At 40.4% G+C, this 16,822-nt stretch overlaps 1 protein-coding gene across 1 annotated transcript in view; it reads left to right on the plus strand.

Annotated features, from left to right (window-relative positions):
• Positions 1-16,822, plus strand: part of TIAM2 (TIAM Rac1 associated GEF 2) — a 217,984-nt gene that overhangs the window by 107,017 nt on the left and 94,145 nt on the right. Inside the window, exons 2-3 of the mRNA XM_084623938.1 lie at positions 7,591-8,790; positions 13,961-14,396. Of these exons, the coding sequence (XP_084480064.1) occupies positions 7,597-8,790; positions 13,961-14,396 (1,630 nt within the window). The 5' untranslated portion in view covers positions 7,591-7,596. The remainder of the gene's footprint in view (positions 1-7,590; positions 8,791-13,960; positions 14,397-16,822) is intronic.

Genomic DNA, 16,822 nt, shown 5'->3' on the forward strand with positions numbered 1-16,822 from the left:
AAACAAGATACTTCTAACCCTGTATTCCTGTGGAACTAACAAAGCAAATACGCTAAGCCCTCTCCCTCCCCACAACCATAAGCTGTATAGTAGCTAAGTGAAAAATACAGGCTCAGACTCAGTAAACCATCTGAAGTTGATGATGATTTGACCATTACAGAAAGGAGGGTATAAAAGTGATTTAAGCTGACAAGAAAAAGTATTGGGAATTACTGAAAGAAGAATCTTTTTTTCTTAAATTAATTGTCTTGAGCTAGAGAAATAGGGGAGACAGTTAGTTGGTCCAAGTCAAAGCCATAGCATTCCAGACCACATAAGTGCAGCAAAAGAAAATAACAAACTGGCAATTTCATATGGGAGAGGGATTTTTTTTTTAATTACTCTGAAATACTTCTAGATTCTGCATAATCGCAGCACCACTAATTGAGATGAGAGTTTCTTGTGGTGCCCTTATTTGACATGCAGATGGACCAGCCATGTTTGCGAAGACATTGGCACCACCATGTCTTCTCCCCCCTTCCTGAAGGTGAATATTACAGTCGCATTCTACAGCTGAAAGTCCTTCTAAGGCTGTGTATCTAGTATGAGCTAGAGGTTTCCCCTAGCATAGACATCCTTGCGCTAGCTCAGTGCGGGTAAGCGAGAGAGCATAAATGGTGGTGTAGCTGTGACAGCGTGGGGAGCGGCATGGTGTGTTGGTGCCAGATATGTACATGTGGGGTTCAGGCAGGTTTGGACTCAGGGATCTGTGCTGGCTCTGCTCCTGCCCGTGCTGCTGCAGCTACACCACTAAATATACTCACACGAGCTCTCGTTGAGTTAGCAGGAGTATGAGCATGTGAGCTCGGAATATACCCCCTTAGCTTGTGGAGCACATCTTTCCTAAGACAGAAGGCTGCATTTGGTGAGTGCTGGGGACGCATTTATTTTATACTCCACTCCTCTCAAAGGATTAGATCATTTTTTATATAAAAAAAATAAATATATACACTTAAACAAACAAAATAAAAATCCCACAAACAAGTGAAAAAACAATAGAGAAAAGATAAATATCATTTGCCATAGTGTCTCCCACCAGAGGTCAATGCCAAATACTATAAGTCCTTCCATAAGAAAGGTCCGAGAGTGTACCCCTTTACTGCACTTATCTAAAGAAATCCACATTCATCTGTCAGTGTGGGCTCCTTTTGATTAATCTCCTATCTTTTGTACAAACGTTATAACCATGATGGAGCTTGAGGTCAGTATTTGCATGAGTAGAACAGTGAGATTTCCTAGGCTCTCGGTGTACTTTCTTCTGTACGTATTTTTTTCATCTTCCTGATTCTCACTTTCAGCACTGGTACTTCAGACAGGATTTATTTTTGAGTGGCCATGGTATTCAGAAGAGTGGACTCCTGCCCATCGTGTTTCTGTGATGTCTTCTAGCAGTGGAGGACTGGCATGTAAACTACTGGCATTTGCGACTAGAGAGAACCCTAGGACACCAAGATTTTGCAGCCACTGTTCTAAATGAAAGGCCTCTACAGTAGATGCCTTGTTGATTCATTAGAACAGTCATCTGATGTCTTCTCTCATCTCCAGGTCAACAGTAAAGAATGGAAAGACAAGGCCTTTTTCTTGTTCACGTTTCCTAGGTGGCTTTTCTAGCCTTGGTCTGATGTTTCCCATCTTCCTTTGGTCTTCTGCCCAATTTTCTAATCTGGGGTCCTCTGATGTATCCAAGCCAGAAGATCTGTTCCATATGGGTTGAATTTTATTTTTCCTAAAATGTTATTACTACCATTCTACCAGCTAAGAGCCCAGTTACCTATGGAGTGTATGCAGTTATATTGCCTACGTGTCTCTTGTTGAATTTCCCCTCACAGATGATCTATTTACATTCAGTAGTGTTTTACAGTCGGTCTTAAACAAAGCTCTTGCTCTTGATCTGCTGAACTCAGACTTGGAACTAATGGGTCATGGACGGGGTCGGGGGTAAAGATAGGTTAATGACCATTTCTCCCTCAATGATGTGCGTACTTTTTCACGGCAGGTGAACAATGGCAATATAACATAAGTGTGAGTACTTTTTTTGGAGCCTGGATATTTCTCCAAGATGCTTCATCCTTTCAAACTATTGGTTCTGATGATTATTGGCAACACTGTTTATGTTGATCTGCCTAGGTTAGAAAGGAGGCTGTATTAGTCTAAAAATCTGTTTTCTGATGGTTTCATAGCAATGGAAGTCTCTGGACCCAGATCCCTCCCTGCTGCCTGCTTCAATATCCTTCAAGTGACACTGTATTCTTTTAGTGTGAGATTCACGCATGTCCAAAGGACCAGCACCAGGCCTGTGAAGCACACACATTCCCACATAAGATCTTAAAAGAGGGCTTAAGTGGAATTTAAATGGTGCATAGGTCTCATATTGGCCATGCACAGGAGTGAATTTCACACTGAGTGCCCAACAAGAGAATGAAGATATTTTAAATATTGCATGCAAATAGACAGATAGAAGTAGACTGATTCATGTGTGCATGAAGATGCCTTTTTCACCATTGCTTAGAATGTACGTTAGTCGGTCTCTAACAACTTCATAGTTTGAAGAGGTCAACCATTACCAAAGAAATCTACAAAATTGCCACATGACAATCCTACCATAGCCTCTTTTTCCTTTAGATTTCATCCGTGGATACCAAATAATTCTGCCTTTGGTTGAAGGGTACTCCGTCCTTTTATGTCTTCCTGTGCACCTTCTGTCAATCTGAAGTTATAGTTCTGCACAATTTAGAATAGAGAAGCATCCTGCATTTTAATTTTAGGGAAGTCTTAACCTAGGCAATGTCATTGTACTGGAAGAAGAGAGATGGCAGTGCTGAAATCAAAGTAGTGTGGCTCTTACAATAAGTGAAATCACAACAGGAATCTTCGTAGTCCTTGGCTGTAAACTGCTGCCACAGAATAAGCAATTTATTCTGTAGGTCTGAAAACTTCCTGTTCCCTTGAATTGTTGTTTCTTATAAGCAAATCTAATGCCAAAACATTATTTTTTATTGTTTTTAAAGTAAATATTTGCTTTCACCCAATACATTTTGAAAACACAAAATTTGTCTTTGCTTTTACATACAGTATGGGATGCTAATGAGTTCATCTAAATACCTCTTTATAAACCTCTGTTCTCAGAGATTAATAATTTGGTGTGGAAAGTTCCTTTAAAGCTGCAATGTGCTGCTATACCCTTTATTCCCAAGGACATTTTCTATCATTTGGTAAGGCTGTCTAATCACTATCCTGCCATAATGGCAGTCAGTGAAGGTGCTTAAGGTGGAGCCCCGTTAGATTAAGAGAAGGGGTGTAGCTGGCTGGCCATTGTCCAGGAGGGATCCTCAGTTCAGGATCTCACTCCCACCCTGGTCTGAAATAGACCTAATTGGTCGATCTTTCAGGGCATGCTACAATGCACATTTTTGTTCTTGAGCCCAGAGAGACTGGGAGGACTTCATATGGAAGATCATAAACATGGGGAAATGTTTTTAGCTGCTGGATTCTGACTTAAGTTAATTATTGGATGTGGTGGTGGTAGGTGGGGGAGAGGGGGTTTCCTGGAGTAGTCTATTGGTATACTTGCATTTTTTTTTTTTTAATGTATCATGGAGCACCTAGGGTAAAGGCTAAAAACTCTCTTTTTCATGGAATGTCTAGTACAATTGAAAGTAAATAAACTTTATCATCCTTGAGTGAGGTGAGCCACTTTATAAATACACTGACTACAATGACAGAAAACATTTAATAGGAGCTGGTTTTGTTCATGAGAGGTATCCATACAGCCATCTCTGCAAACTGGTGGGAGAATTCATCTCTTAATCTGAAATACAAAGATGCTGTGAAATATATATTTTTATTCTTTAGATGTAGCTAAGATCAGTCCTTTATGTTTCAATTTCTGTACCTTCCAGAATTAAGGAGGTTTAAAATACGTTGCATCTCTGAATCAAAGAAACTGGAACTTGTCTTAGAGCCTTTCCCATGCACCAGTGTCCTCTGGGATTTGGCACCAAACTGATTCCCCCAACTCACGCATATTGTAGGCTGTCGAAGGAAAATCTCTATACAAATGTAAGAAAAGTAGCAATGGCTGCGGCTAATTTTGAGAGTGGTGATTGCTCTGTAGTCTTGCAGATGTCATTATTTGTTGTGTCACTGGTTTGAATGTTTAGAATGTCCTGGCGTTCTGAAGTCCCAGAGCGCTGAGAAAAATCCCTTGTCACTATTTCTGTGGAATTTATTGACTGTTTTGTTGTACGTTTGATTGGCTCCTACACTGACTGAGGCCCTATTTTACAGTCATTGTACCTTAGATAAATTTATTCCTTCACCCATTATATAATATGTACATGGCATCAGACACGCACACTAGAAGTTGTACCAGTGACTTGAGCCTTGAAAAACTGATGTCTATCTTGAGGTTCTTAATAGCAGCTTGCTCACTACCCTGTCTGTTAAAAGGATTACCATCCAGTGCACAATCATTATGGAGACCAGATGGTCACTTTGCCTGCTTATTTAGACAAATTGGGTTCAATGTCCCCTTATGAATAGAAATAAGCCCCTCAAAGCTTCCTTGCAAGTATAGTTTATGCTCTGATATGTAGGTTCTACATACAAACTCCCTAGTGTGTGATCTGCTCCTATTGGAATGGTGAAAGCAGGTTTGCTAAAGATTTACACTGACTAACTGCAAAAAGAAAAGGAGTACTTATGGCACCTTAGAGACTAACCAATTTATTTGAGCATGAGCTTTCGTGAGCTACAGCTCACTTCATCAGATGTGATGAACTTCATCTGATGAAGTGAGCTGTAGCTCACGAAAGCTCATGCTCAAATAAATTGGTTAGTCTCTAAGGTGCCACAAGTACTCCTTTTCTTTTTGTGAATACAGACTAACACGGCTGTTACTCTGAAACTGACTAACTGGGAACTTGATAGAGTTTATGCATTTTTTTTTTCTATTTAACTTGGTTTCATCTTGAATGTAGGGTTTTTTCCCCTTTCTGTTGTTAAATCAATTGCTGTGTATTAAAGCTGCTATTGTTAGAGCTGCTTTATATAACTAATGCTTTTCTAGGCATAGACAGTTAGTACCTACAAGATAAGGGGATGCATAAACATCTAAATTCCTTATTATTAACATTTCAAATAAAGTAGATTTTTTATCATAAGATGTTCAAGTCCCTACATTTTGTGAAAGTCTCTAACAAATGGCTTGGTGAAAGTACTCATGGCTTTGTGTACAGAGGTGTGTAAACACTGCAGAGCAAGGTCAAAAAATATAATATACCTCTAAGACATTTGTTTGCTGACTTTTGTCGAAGGCTCTCTGTCGATACTGTTTTTAATGCTAGTTTGTGACTTGTAATGTAGGTAACCTAAACGTTAGCCAAATACAAAGCTTGCTAATGAATTCCTTTAGTCACCTATGTGGCTCTTAATATGTTAGAGACATAAAATCATCCACATTTTTGCGCGCGCGCTCTCTCTCTCTTTTTTTAATAAAGAAGCTAAATCTTTCAGTGTATTTTTTTATTTCTGTGCAGATGGGATAATTTTTCCATTGAAAATGTCATAGTTCTTTGGACTCTTCATGGATTACTTGTAAACTGTCCGCCAAGTTTATTTGGGGGAAGGAATGAATTTTGGTAAACAGTATATCCGTTAAACTGCTGTTCTAATAATTTTCCCCCAAAAAAACTTTCTCTACAGTGATGCATTTCTTCTGCTGAGCGTTTTCAGTCAATAACCTGCTGTTGAGTTCTGTGAAATTCAGATCCTGTCCTGTTGTTTTGAATTACAGCCTTTGTGTGCTATGTGAACAGCTGATGTATACTCAGCTTCTCAGTAGCGACTTTTGTCTTGTTACCTTTTGGTGTGTGCAGAGCCTGGTGCTGCCTTTTTGTTGTTTTGCTGGCAGATTAACTTAAAATCAGAATAAACTTTAAGAAAAGTTTGCTGGCTTGTTGGCAGGGTAGCCTTTCACCTCTGGGGTTGTGGCTGGAATTCAGCCATGACAGGAGTAAACAAGCACAAAGACATTGCTCTGATCAGTTTGGTACAAGTGGTCCAAATTGTAATGGATACTTGCACAGCCTGATGAACTTTAATGCATGTTACCAAAGCAAAATGCAGAGTAATGGAAGTTTGTGCCAGTTCATCACTGAAAGGGGAGTAAGAAAGAATTAGAAAACATCCCAATATTAGGTTCTATTGCAATAATTTAACAAACATAGTGTATAGGAATATGTAGCTGAAATATAAAGACTCTTAACCAATTCTCTTCTCTCTATTTTTGTGCTCTGTCTTATTTTTACGTTGATTTATCTGATAGCAGAGGTAAAGTATATGTAAATATATTTGACTGAGAGATTTTTTTCCTTATTTGTATTTTCCAGAAAGTTTTCATGGAATGCCATCCCGTTTTTGGAAAGTGTGGTGGCTAGCTATTAGGACAATGCAAAGCACACTGATTGCTAATTGCACCCACATTTAATGGTGATTCTAGAGGTATTTCTGTTTTTATTTCATACTAAACTGTATACCAAAATACGTAATGAAAAATAAATAGGGTGGAGTAGGGAGGGTTTCAAAATAAATGTAAAAAAAAAAATGTGGATTCTCAGAAGCTTGTAAGGAGGCTACACAAGTCCAGTCTGAAAGTTAATATGAAGAGAAGCACTAGTTACTATTTCAACATTGAAAACACAGTTTAGGATGACTTGTTTTTTATCTGTTCAAAACATTCTTTGTCCTTTGTATGTATATTGCAGCCACTGGAGTTTGAAACAAAAGTAAGGATGGGCCAGCTTGGGCCTTTTATGTTCAAGTGCACTTATATGGGGCCAGATTGTACAACCTTCTCACACCAGCAATTGAACTTCTCCTGTAAATGCTACTTTAAGTCAGCAAGGATTGCTCAAGTACCTTTTGTGGAGTGAGCTTCTAAACTTCTGTGTGCTGAACAAACATGGTGCAGCTTTGTATTGAAATGAGGGATAAAGCTATTCAAAAAACCCAAGGCCCCCCCCCACCCCATTGGCTCTTTTTAATCATGTGTAGGGGTTTACTGAACAATTTATTGAAGGAACATTTTATTTCACAGAAGCTAGTCAAGCTGAAACTGCAGTTTGCGTGTCTCCTGGCAGAAGGGGTTTTCTGAAAGTACAGTTCACTGTACATCTAAGTAGTGATTATCCTGTTGTTTCCCTTTCGTTATGCAATTTTTCTTGGGAGTTAAAGGTTTACAAGTTAGAAGAAGAAGATGTTGCCAGGGGGTGTGGGAAGAGGGAGGTGTTGAAATGATTTCAATGGGGTTAGACGCCAGCATTTGGTAGCTTTATAGCAGGGTAACAAACCACACACAGAATGAGCTTTCCTGACCACCTCCCCACCCACTGAAAAAAAAATTATTAAATACTGAAAATGGTTATTGACTCTATTTTTAAAAAAAGTTGTTTCATACAATAAAAAAAAGTCTAGAGTGTAAAAGTGCTCTATTCATCTTAGTTCTTCATCTTCTGGCCACTGATACTAATGAAACTTTTTTTCTTAATTTAGTGGAAAATGGGGAATTCAGAAAGCCAGTACAGCCTTCATGGATCAAAAAATCACGCTAATGCTGCATCTGGTGCCAAGCAGAAACCATGTTCTCTGAAAATTCATCGTTCGCATGAATGCTGTGAAAAGTCTTGCTCCTTGCATGGATGGGGACACAGCAGCAGTAGCACTAGCTACAAATCGAGATCACTAGCCAGAAGCTGCCTCTCTCACTTCAAGAGTAACCAGCCTTATTCACCGAGGCTCAGTGACACAGTGGCAAAGGCCTCTAAAAGCAGTATCCATGCCAAACACAGGACAAACACAGGGAACTACTGCCAGGGAAGCAATGCGGCATTTTTTCCCGAGAATGGTTTCCATTATATTGGCCTTGAAGTTGCAAGTAATCATGTTGCCTCCAGGGAATGCAGTGGACATATTTTAAATTGCTATGGAAAGAATGAGAGCCTAGCATCAACCTCACCACCAGATGACAGGAGGAGCCCCAAAGTTCTCATTAAAACACTGGGGAAACTGGATGGCTGTTTAAAGGTTGAGTTTCACAACAGTAGCAACAACAAAGACTCTACAGAGGAATCCAAAGGACCAGTCCAGCTGCTGAGGTACTCACCTACTTTAGAATCCAAATCTAATGACCTGCTAGATGTGAGGAGGAACTCCAGTACAGATGACACTTCAAGTCATCGTCTATCTCCCACTGACTCAAGACTTAGATCCAGTAAAGGAAGCTCCCTAAGCTCAGAATCTTCATGGTATGACTCTCCCTGGGGAAACAATGGGGATATCAATGAGCTGAATGGCTCCTACCTGACCAGGAGCACTCCGGATACAAGGATTCATGCCAGTTTCCCCACAAATGACAGGAAAAAGTCCTTCAACCAAAGTTCATCTCTCTCCTCCCTCCGCGATCTATATAAGGATACAAATTTAGAAGGCAGCCCATCCTCAGATCTCAGGTTGTCTGATGAATACATTGGCACTCATGCCAGCTTAAGCAACCGTGTTTCTTTTGCCTCAGACATTGATGTTCCCTCTAGGGTGGAACACAGAGGCCCCGCACAGTACTCTTCTTATACTCTCCCATGTAGAAAATCCAAACCCCTAAACGAAGATGCTTCCAAGAAGGATACATTAAAAAGCAGGATGCGACGCATCAGTGACTGGACAGGAAGCCTCTCTAGAAAGAAAAGAAAACTGCAGGTATGTGGAAAAACTCATCCTAAAGTCTAGTACTGAGAGCTGTAGACACCTTCCATTAGTATAATGCCTGTATTTTGTTTTTCCCATAAGACTACTCAATGATTGGTGAAAATTCCAGCTATCTCAAATTGTCATTTATGGAAGCAAATACATCAGTGAATAGATTTTCAAGTCACTGGATTTTCATGAGATGGACTAGAGCTTTTAAAATAGTTTCAGTGTTAAAACAAAGAGATATCTGATCCTGTAGATCAAAACATAATTTGTAGCCCTGAAAATGTCTGTAAAAATAATCTGAAAAGTGCAGTAAAACAAATCCTGAAACATGGGAATGTGCACGTTGTAAATATCTTTTGTAAATTTTTTCCCCCTCATCACCAGTGTTCGCTGTTATCCCTCTCAAGTTAGGAAAGGACAACCCAGTTATATCTCCAAATCCAAATGTAGACAACGGGGTTTTTGGTTAAACCTGTAAGTGTTTTATGGAGATGTTATTATCTAGCTGTCTTCTTCCTGTGTATGAACCTGGCTACATAATTCTCTGGGTATCAAAACTGAAGTGCCATCTGGTTAGTTAGTGGGTGTCTCTTTAGAACAGTTTAAGGTTAATCCCATCAATGGGAACTGAGGATAGCTGTGATCGAGACTGAAATTCCTGTCTCCTGCTCTAGGTCCCAGAATCAGCTCCGTAAAGGCCAGACTGTGCCTGGCCTTCTAAGAACACACAAATGGGATATGCAGAAACTTCCCTCACTCCCATAATGCCTCCCATGAAAGGGCTGGCCAAAGTTGTACTCTCTGTGCTCTCTTCAGTTTAGGGACTGCTCCCTTCTAAAACTGCAGGGATGCAAGCCACCACCAAGGTGAGCAGAGAGGAGGCAGAGCCATGTACCAGTACATCTTCAGACCATCCGGCAGTATTATCTAGCTAAATAGGAGATCACACGTTGCTCCCTCTAAGGGATGATGCAGCAACTGTGCTTCCCCAGTGTGCTGGGAAGATTTGGTAGGCATTATGCCATTTTGTGGCATAATCTTCCTGGAGCTCCTCCTCACTCCATACCACAACCAATGTGTGAGCCAAACTGACTTCAAGGCACGGCATATAATATTAAGGACCAGTTTGTGCCAAGAAATCAGGTTAATCTGAGGGTTGCCTGTGTAAATTGCAAGAGAGCCACAGAATTTGGCTCTGGGAAACTGAAGGCTGCTCAGCTGGTTCATTACCTTACTTAAGACTTTTTGAGAGTTGTTATGGAGCCCTCAAGTTTCTTGAAACCTTACCTTAGCACTCACTTGTTAGTTAGAAAACAGGAAAAAACTGAATTAATAAAAAGTGCTTTAGCTTTTTACCCGAGGTTTCTTCATTGATATAAACAGCACTGAATATTTAGATTTTTATAAAAGTTCACATCAGGCTCTAAATACGATGTCTGCAACATAGCCCTTTTGTTATGCATTAGTTAATTACAACATTTTCAGAATGATATTCGGTAAGGGATTAATGGCTGTTTTGTACCAGCTGTGTATACATAGTGAAGAGACTCACTGACTTCCCCAACAGCAGGGAAATGTTGCTGGTGAGTCTGTATCAAACCAGACCTGGTGAAAGGAAATCAACCCCAATCCTAATTATAGTATCTTACTTTGAAAATGCTGGGCTTGAGTAACAGAGAACAACTGTCTTTGAGATGAGGACTCTAGCAACAACAGGTTAAAACGTGTAGCATCTTGTCCATAGATGTAGTTTGTTTGTGAGGGCTTGGCTGGGTCCTTTCCACTTTACCAATTTTAAACATGTTGTAACTGGCTCAGGGGATAGCTATGCTGTCACTTGGTTACAGTGGTAGTGTAGATGGATCCCTAGAGAGACAAAAGTTCTCAAAGTAGTATTGGTTTGGGGCTCGAGTCCCTGTCTGACAAATTTAATGGAGTTTATAACCAGTTAGTGGCATGGCTTGCCCTTAATTTAGTGGGCCCCAAACGAGGCCCTATTAGTGATTTGCAAACCTAACAATATATTCCTTAAATAAACTGAAAATTGGTCTTTTTGTAGGAAGCTGATTGCTTCTGAAGAGCAATAAGAAAGTATTGAAATGCCAATGTTTCAGCATGTGCCTGTGCCAAAACTGGATTAAAGAAAGGGGAAATGGAGATTCCCAAATCTTACCAGAGATTTGCAGATACTCAGTGCCTGGAGTCAGGCCAGGAGTTGTGTGATCAATGGAATACAATCATTTTGCAGGGACATGCATAATATATATATATATTCTTTAAATCTTGCCTCTCCACTTGCACTGGTGAGAATGTTGCTGCCTTCTCTCCCTTGCTCAATATAGCTCACATCTTAAATCTTTTATATCCATTGTCATTTTTTTCTAATTCCAAATAGTCTCAACTATCCAAATAATATGAACCCAACTCTCACCCAAATCTGCATATTAGGATATTCATTCCCTCTCACTTTCATTGGAATTTAGGATTACTCCTGCCTCCATCTGCAGGAATGAACTTCAGACACTCAACTTGGGGCATGGCTACACTTGTAGATGTACAGCGCTTTGAGTTAAACCAGCCTTCGTAGAGCGCAGTAGGGAAAGCACTTCAGTCTGTCCACACTGACAGCTACAAGCGCACTGGTGTGGCCACGTTAGCAGTTCTTGCAACGGCCACAGAGAGCAGTGCATTGTGGTAGCTATCCCAGCATGCAAGTGGCTGCATTGTGCTTTTCAAATGGGGGAGGTGGGGTGGAGTGTGACAGGGAGTGTGTTGTGTGTGTGGGGGGGGAGAGAGAGTGGGTTTTTGGGGGGCTGAGAGCATGTCAGCATGCTGTCTTGTAAGTTCAGACAGCAGCAGACTCCCCCGCCCACCCCTCTCTCACACACACAGCATTCCACAGTAATGGTTGCTTTGTCTTGGAACAGATAAGCATGCCAGTTGTCAGAAATGGAGCTTTCAAAGGGCATATCCGCATTCTTGCAGCAATTCCAAAACAATGACAAGAGTGGCCACTTGACTTAAGGGGATTATGGGATGTTTCCGGAGGCTGATCAGAGCACAGTAATGCAACACCTCGTTCGCACTAACTCCAGGTGTTTCAGCCAGGGCACAACAAGCATTAATCTTCTCGCCAAGGTGAAGTACCAGATGCACTCTACGTGCCTTGCCAGTGTGGACGGGTAGTGAGCTAGGGCAACCGGGGCTGCTTTAATGCGCTCTAACTCGCAAGTGTAGCCAAGCCCTTGATTCTGATCTCAAGCCACTTTTATACTCAGCTGACTTCATAGAGTGATTTACCCCTTGGTAAATGCTCCTTCTGGGCCAGGCTGGCTTTTCGCTGTCCCGTTCTGAGGAATGTGCCAAATGGATCAATATGTGTTATGTTGTTGTTTTAGTGCTCTGAGACTAAGTCCTAATCGTAGTAAGCTTTGTGGAAAGGATAGAGATCAATTACATGCTGAAACTATACACGCTTATAGGAAAGCTGCACCTATTTTGCTGAGCACATCTAAAAGATTTAGATGTTAGAAGGGTTTCTTCCAGGTTCAAACTTAAATGTATTGTCTTGGAACATAATCTTTAAATTAAATCTGGCATTTTTGAGCCTACTGCTGAAAAATGACCTTTCTTGTGAAATCTGCAACGGCATGGGATCTCCCTGTTGCTCTTGGCTTTACATTGGAGGTCATCATACTATCAAAACATGACGCAGCTTCTTCCAGTACATTTTAGATGTGCCGCATCTAGGATGTGGAAAAAAAGTGCAGCTGCTTTCCAAGCTTCTGGTGCGACTAGTTCACAGGAGACCAGTGTTTGTTTACTTTATCCATATGTAGAAGTCAGAGTGCAAATAAATATTACTATAGAAGCAGTGTAAACTTGAGCAAAAAATAACACTTTCCTGGGTAATAGTTGTGCTTCTGGTTGAGCTATTTACAGCCACTGGGTATTTTCAAGTAAAATTTGTTAGATTTTTTTTTTTTCCCCCATACAAAAGACAGCAAATAGTTTCTCTCTCGCTTATTCTTTAAGTATAATCTATTTTTTAAGAATATCAGTAAAATACAGTTGGATGGGAGATAAATCCTCCCATCAGATTGGTGGAATGGTTCTCTTTGACAGTGGAAATTAGCTTGAAGAGCTCAATCTTGTGAAATACTAAGACCCATGAGTGCCCACTGAAGTAAGGATGCTCAGCACCTTGCTGAGTCAGGCCATGAGGCTCGGAACTTCCATGTAGCCAGACTATTGCAGGAATGAGTGAACATTCCACATCACCAATGTGGAATTAAAATCATATGTAGAACAGTCATCTCAAAGAGCTTAAAAGGGAACTGCCCTGCTCTATTGCAGAAGAAATGAAATTGCATCATACAAGCATGAGTAATACAAATGGATTTCATAATATACTGCTGGATCTGGGAGTCAAGCCCCCACTGAAATAGCAATGTCTACAATCTTTAGAAAATATACACCACTGCATTTTAAAACCTGGATTTGTGCAAATCATCCAATACACTTTCTCTTAGTTTTAAAACAAAGTTGAGCACATTTATCTTGGTTGGTAGATGGTGAATTCAATGGGTTTAAAAATATTTCAGACTGACATTCTTCAGATCCTCAGGAGGCAAAATGAGCCTAGCTCCATTAAAGTAATCAGCTTACATCTGTTAATCCAAAGATCCAAAGTTTTTAAATGGTCAGATATTGAAACCTTGCTACCTAGATTGAATTTAATTTCACCCATTATAAAACCCCTGTTCTCAGTGTTACTATTATAGTCAGGTTGGGGTGTAAAAGATAATGTCCCTGTTTCACGATGCTCAGAAAAAAGGTGAATTCACGGTTGTCAGAGGTATGTGGTTCTATTCACAATGCCCATTGGGCTGTTGGAAATCAACTCACAGCAATTATCAAGGAGTTCTATGACTTTTTTTTTTTTTAAAGGCCTGTTGAGTCAGGAAACACTGCTGGTTTGGCAATTATACTTATTGGGATTCTGTTGAACATAAATGTAGCAGTAGTACTGACAGTAGCAAAGATTGCTAAGATTAACAGGCACCATCATGGTGAAAGCAGGCATGCTGTGATGGAGTTTGCAATGACGAAACATGAAACAAGACAATATGTCTCTTCGCCATAGATTACTTGCAATTTGCATTATTTACAGGAGCCAAAATCCAAGGATCTGAGTGAGTACTTCGACAGCAGAATTGATAACCTTGCTACGGACACTCTGTCACCTTCGCAGCTGTCTGGTTTACTGTGGTCACCTGGCTCTGGCCATATTCTGCCCCAGAGAAGTGAATCCACTAATGCAATCAGCAGTGATGCCCTGCGGCAGAACATTTACGAAAACTTCATGCGGGAGCTGGACATGAGCAGGACTAACGCTGAGAATACGGACACATCAACAGACACAGAGGACTCCAGCAGTGAATCATTCAGTTCCTTAGAGCAACTGGATCTGCTGTATGAGAGAGAACAAGGAGTTGTGCGCAAAGCTGGGTGGCTCTTCTTCAAGCCGTTGGTAACTCTACAGAAGGAGAAAAAACTTGAGCTGGTTGCACGGAGAAAGTGGAAACAGTATTGGATAACACTCAAAGGTAAATCATTGTTAAACTCTTTTAACCTGCCAACACAGGTGCTATCCATTGTTTGGTGGTCTTTTAAAATGAAACCTAGATAATGTTTTGAACTGAAACTCAGCCCCTGAAGACCTTAGGCATTGTCTACACTAGCACTTTTGTCTGTAAAACTTTTGTTGATCACGAGTGTGAAAAAACATTCCTCCGACTGACAAAAGTTTCACCAACAGAAGTGCCGGTGTGGACAGCGCTATGTTGGTGGGAGACACTGTCCTGTCGACATAGCTACTGCCACTTGTTAAGGGTGGTTTAATTATGCCACTGGGACCACTTTCACCAGCATAGAGTAGCTACGCGGGAAACCTTACAGCAGTGCAGTTGCATGGGTACAGCTGTAGGGTCTGTAGTGTAGACAAAGCCTAATTCAGGTAGATACTTAAGTCCATGACTAACTTTAAGTACACAAGTCGTCTACTCACATGCTTAAAAATAGGCATGTGCTTAAGTACCTTCCTAAAAGTGGGCCTACATTTGCACCTTCAGCTTTGGGTGTGCTTCCCTTACTATGAAACAGCACAGTGTGGAGCCAATCTGTTGGGGGGAAAACGCTGTTTGTGGGTTGGTGGATGTTTGTTGGGTCAGAGCTAAGGTTGCACATTTACTAATGATTGTAATGGAGGAAGTAGGTGTATTACCAGCAGCGGATGGGTGTCAGCAAATATGTGGAGGAAAATCAACGTACGACTTGTTTGGGGAGGCAGAGGAATTTAACAGGTGATTTCCTAAATTGTATAGATTATACTGCTGGGAATTGCCTTTTAGTTAATATAATGCTAAGTTAATAAGTAAGGAAATAGTCAAAGTAAATAGTTTCCTAGCATATTTGAGGCTGGAGGAGAGAATAGAATAACCTTCCCACAGGTTTCACTTTTCAAAATTATTACCTGACCCATGCATGGGTCTAGACCTGAAGAAAAATAAATTCTGTGCTGTAAGTATTGGTGGTGTTCAAAATGTTGCAATGTTAACTCATACAAAGTAAACCAGCAGGAAAGAAAAAAATACAATAATTCTGCACGATAATTCTGAGATCTGTTGTTAAGCAATCAAAATGCAGTCAGACTGAGGCTATGTCTACACTATGCACCTTTTAGCGACACAGCTGTGCTGCGACAGCAGTGCCGCTAAAAGGTGTGCACGATAGCTGCTCTTTGTCAGCAGGAGAGAGCTCTTCCACTGACCAAAAAAAAAAAAAAATTCACCCCCAGCGAGAGGCGGTAGCTTTGTGGGTGGGAGAGCTCTCCTGCAGACAAAGCGTTGTTCGCACCAACACTTTTCATCAGTAAAACTTTTGTCATTTGGGGTGTGTTTTTTCACACCCCTGAATGACAGAAGTTTTACAGATGAAAGTCCAGTGTAGACAAAGCCTTAATTAACAGGTTACATCACTTGTCTTTATCACTAGACCGAGGCAGTAAAATGAATCACGCCTGCAAATAGCATATGTAAAGAGAAAAAGCAGTATCTGAATACCACCCTTTCCTCACCTTTGTTTAGACACTGAAGTGTAAATATGAGTTTAATCTGTCTTTTGAAAGATTTCTTAAAGTACCAACAAAACACCTTAGGCTAAGTATATGCAAAAAGAAAAGGAGTACTTGTGGCATCTTAGAGACTAACCAATTTATTTGAGCATGAGCTTTCGTGAGCTACAGCTCACTTCATCGGATGCATACCGTGGAAACTGCAGCAGACTTTATATACACACAGAGAATATGAAACAATACCTCTTCCCACCCCACTGTCCTGCTGGTAATAGCTTATCTAAAGTGATCATCAGGTGGGCCATTTCCAGCACAAATCCAGTTTGTTACACTTGTTTTGTGAGAGTCCTATTACTGTATCTTGAGTGCTTTTCACATGGGATTAGTGTTATAGTTACCTTCATGGTGCTGGATCTTTTTGTCTTTGTTAGTTGTTCATAAATAGACATTTCCTTCATTTCCTTTTTCATACATACACTTTACTTGTCTTGCAAAGATTTTTGTTGCCAAAATAAATTTGTCTGTGTGGATTTCAAGGCCGCCTTCTTTTATTTAATTTATATAGCATACTATATTAAGATCAAGAAACTTGCTTCAGAACTCCTTGTGTAGATTTTGATAAAATCTTGGTTTAATTTATTCTGGAAATTTAAATAACCAAGATATTTTTAAATACATTTTTAAAAGAGCCACGTATGTGAATGAGAACAGCATGTTTCTCTGCATTCTGTTGATATGTGTTTAATTATAAATATGGAAAAGGCTTACAACCTTCTGGTTACCTGCCAAACTTGGATTTATCAGTGTCCTGAGGCCTCCACTTTACTTAGTGTGCTGACAAGACCTGAGCTTGAATAGTAAACCTTTAACAAGGGGAACTGTCCTTCCCATCTGTCCCCT

This window comes from Lepidochelys olivacea, assembly GCF_965140295.1.
Source record: "Lepidochelys olivacea isolate rLepOli2 genome assembly, chromosome: 3".
In the NCBI taxonomy this organism is placed as follows: domain Eukaryota; kingdom Metazoa; phylum Chordata; order Testudines; family Cheloniidae; genus Lepidochelys; species Lepidochelys olivacea.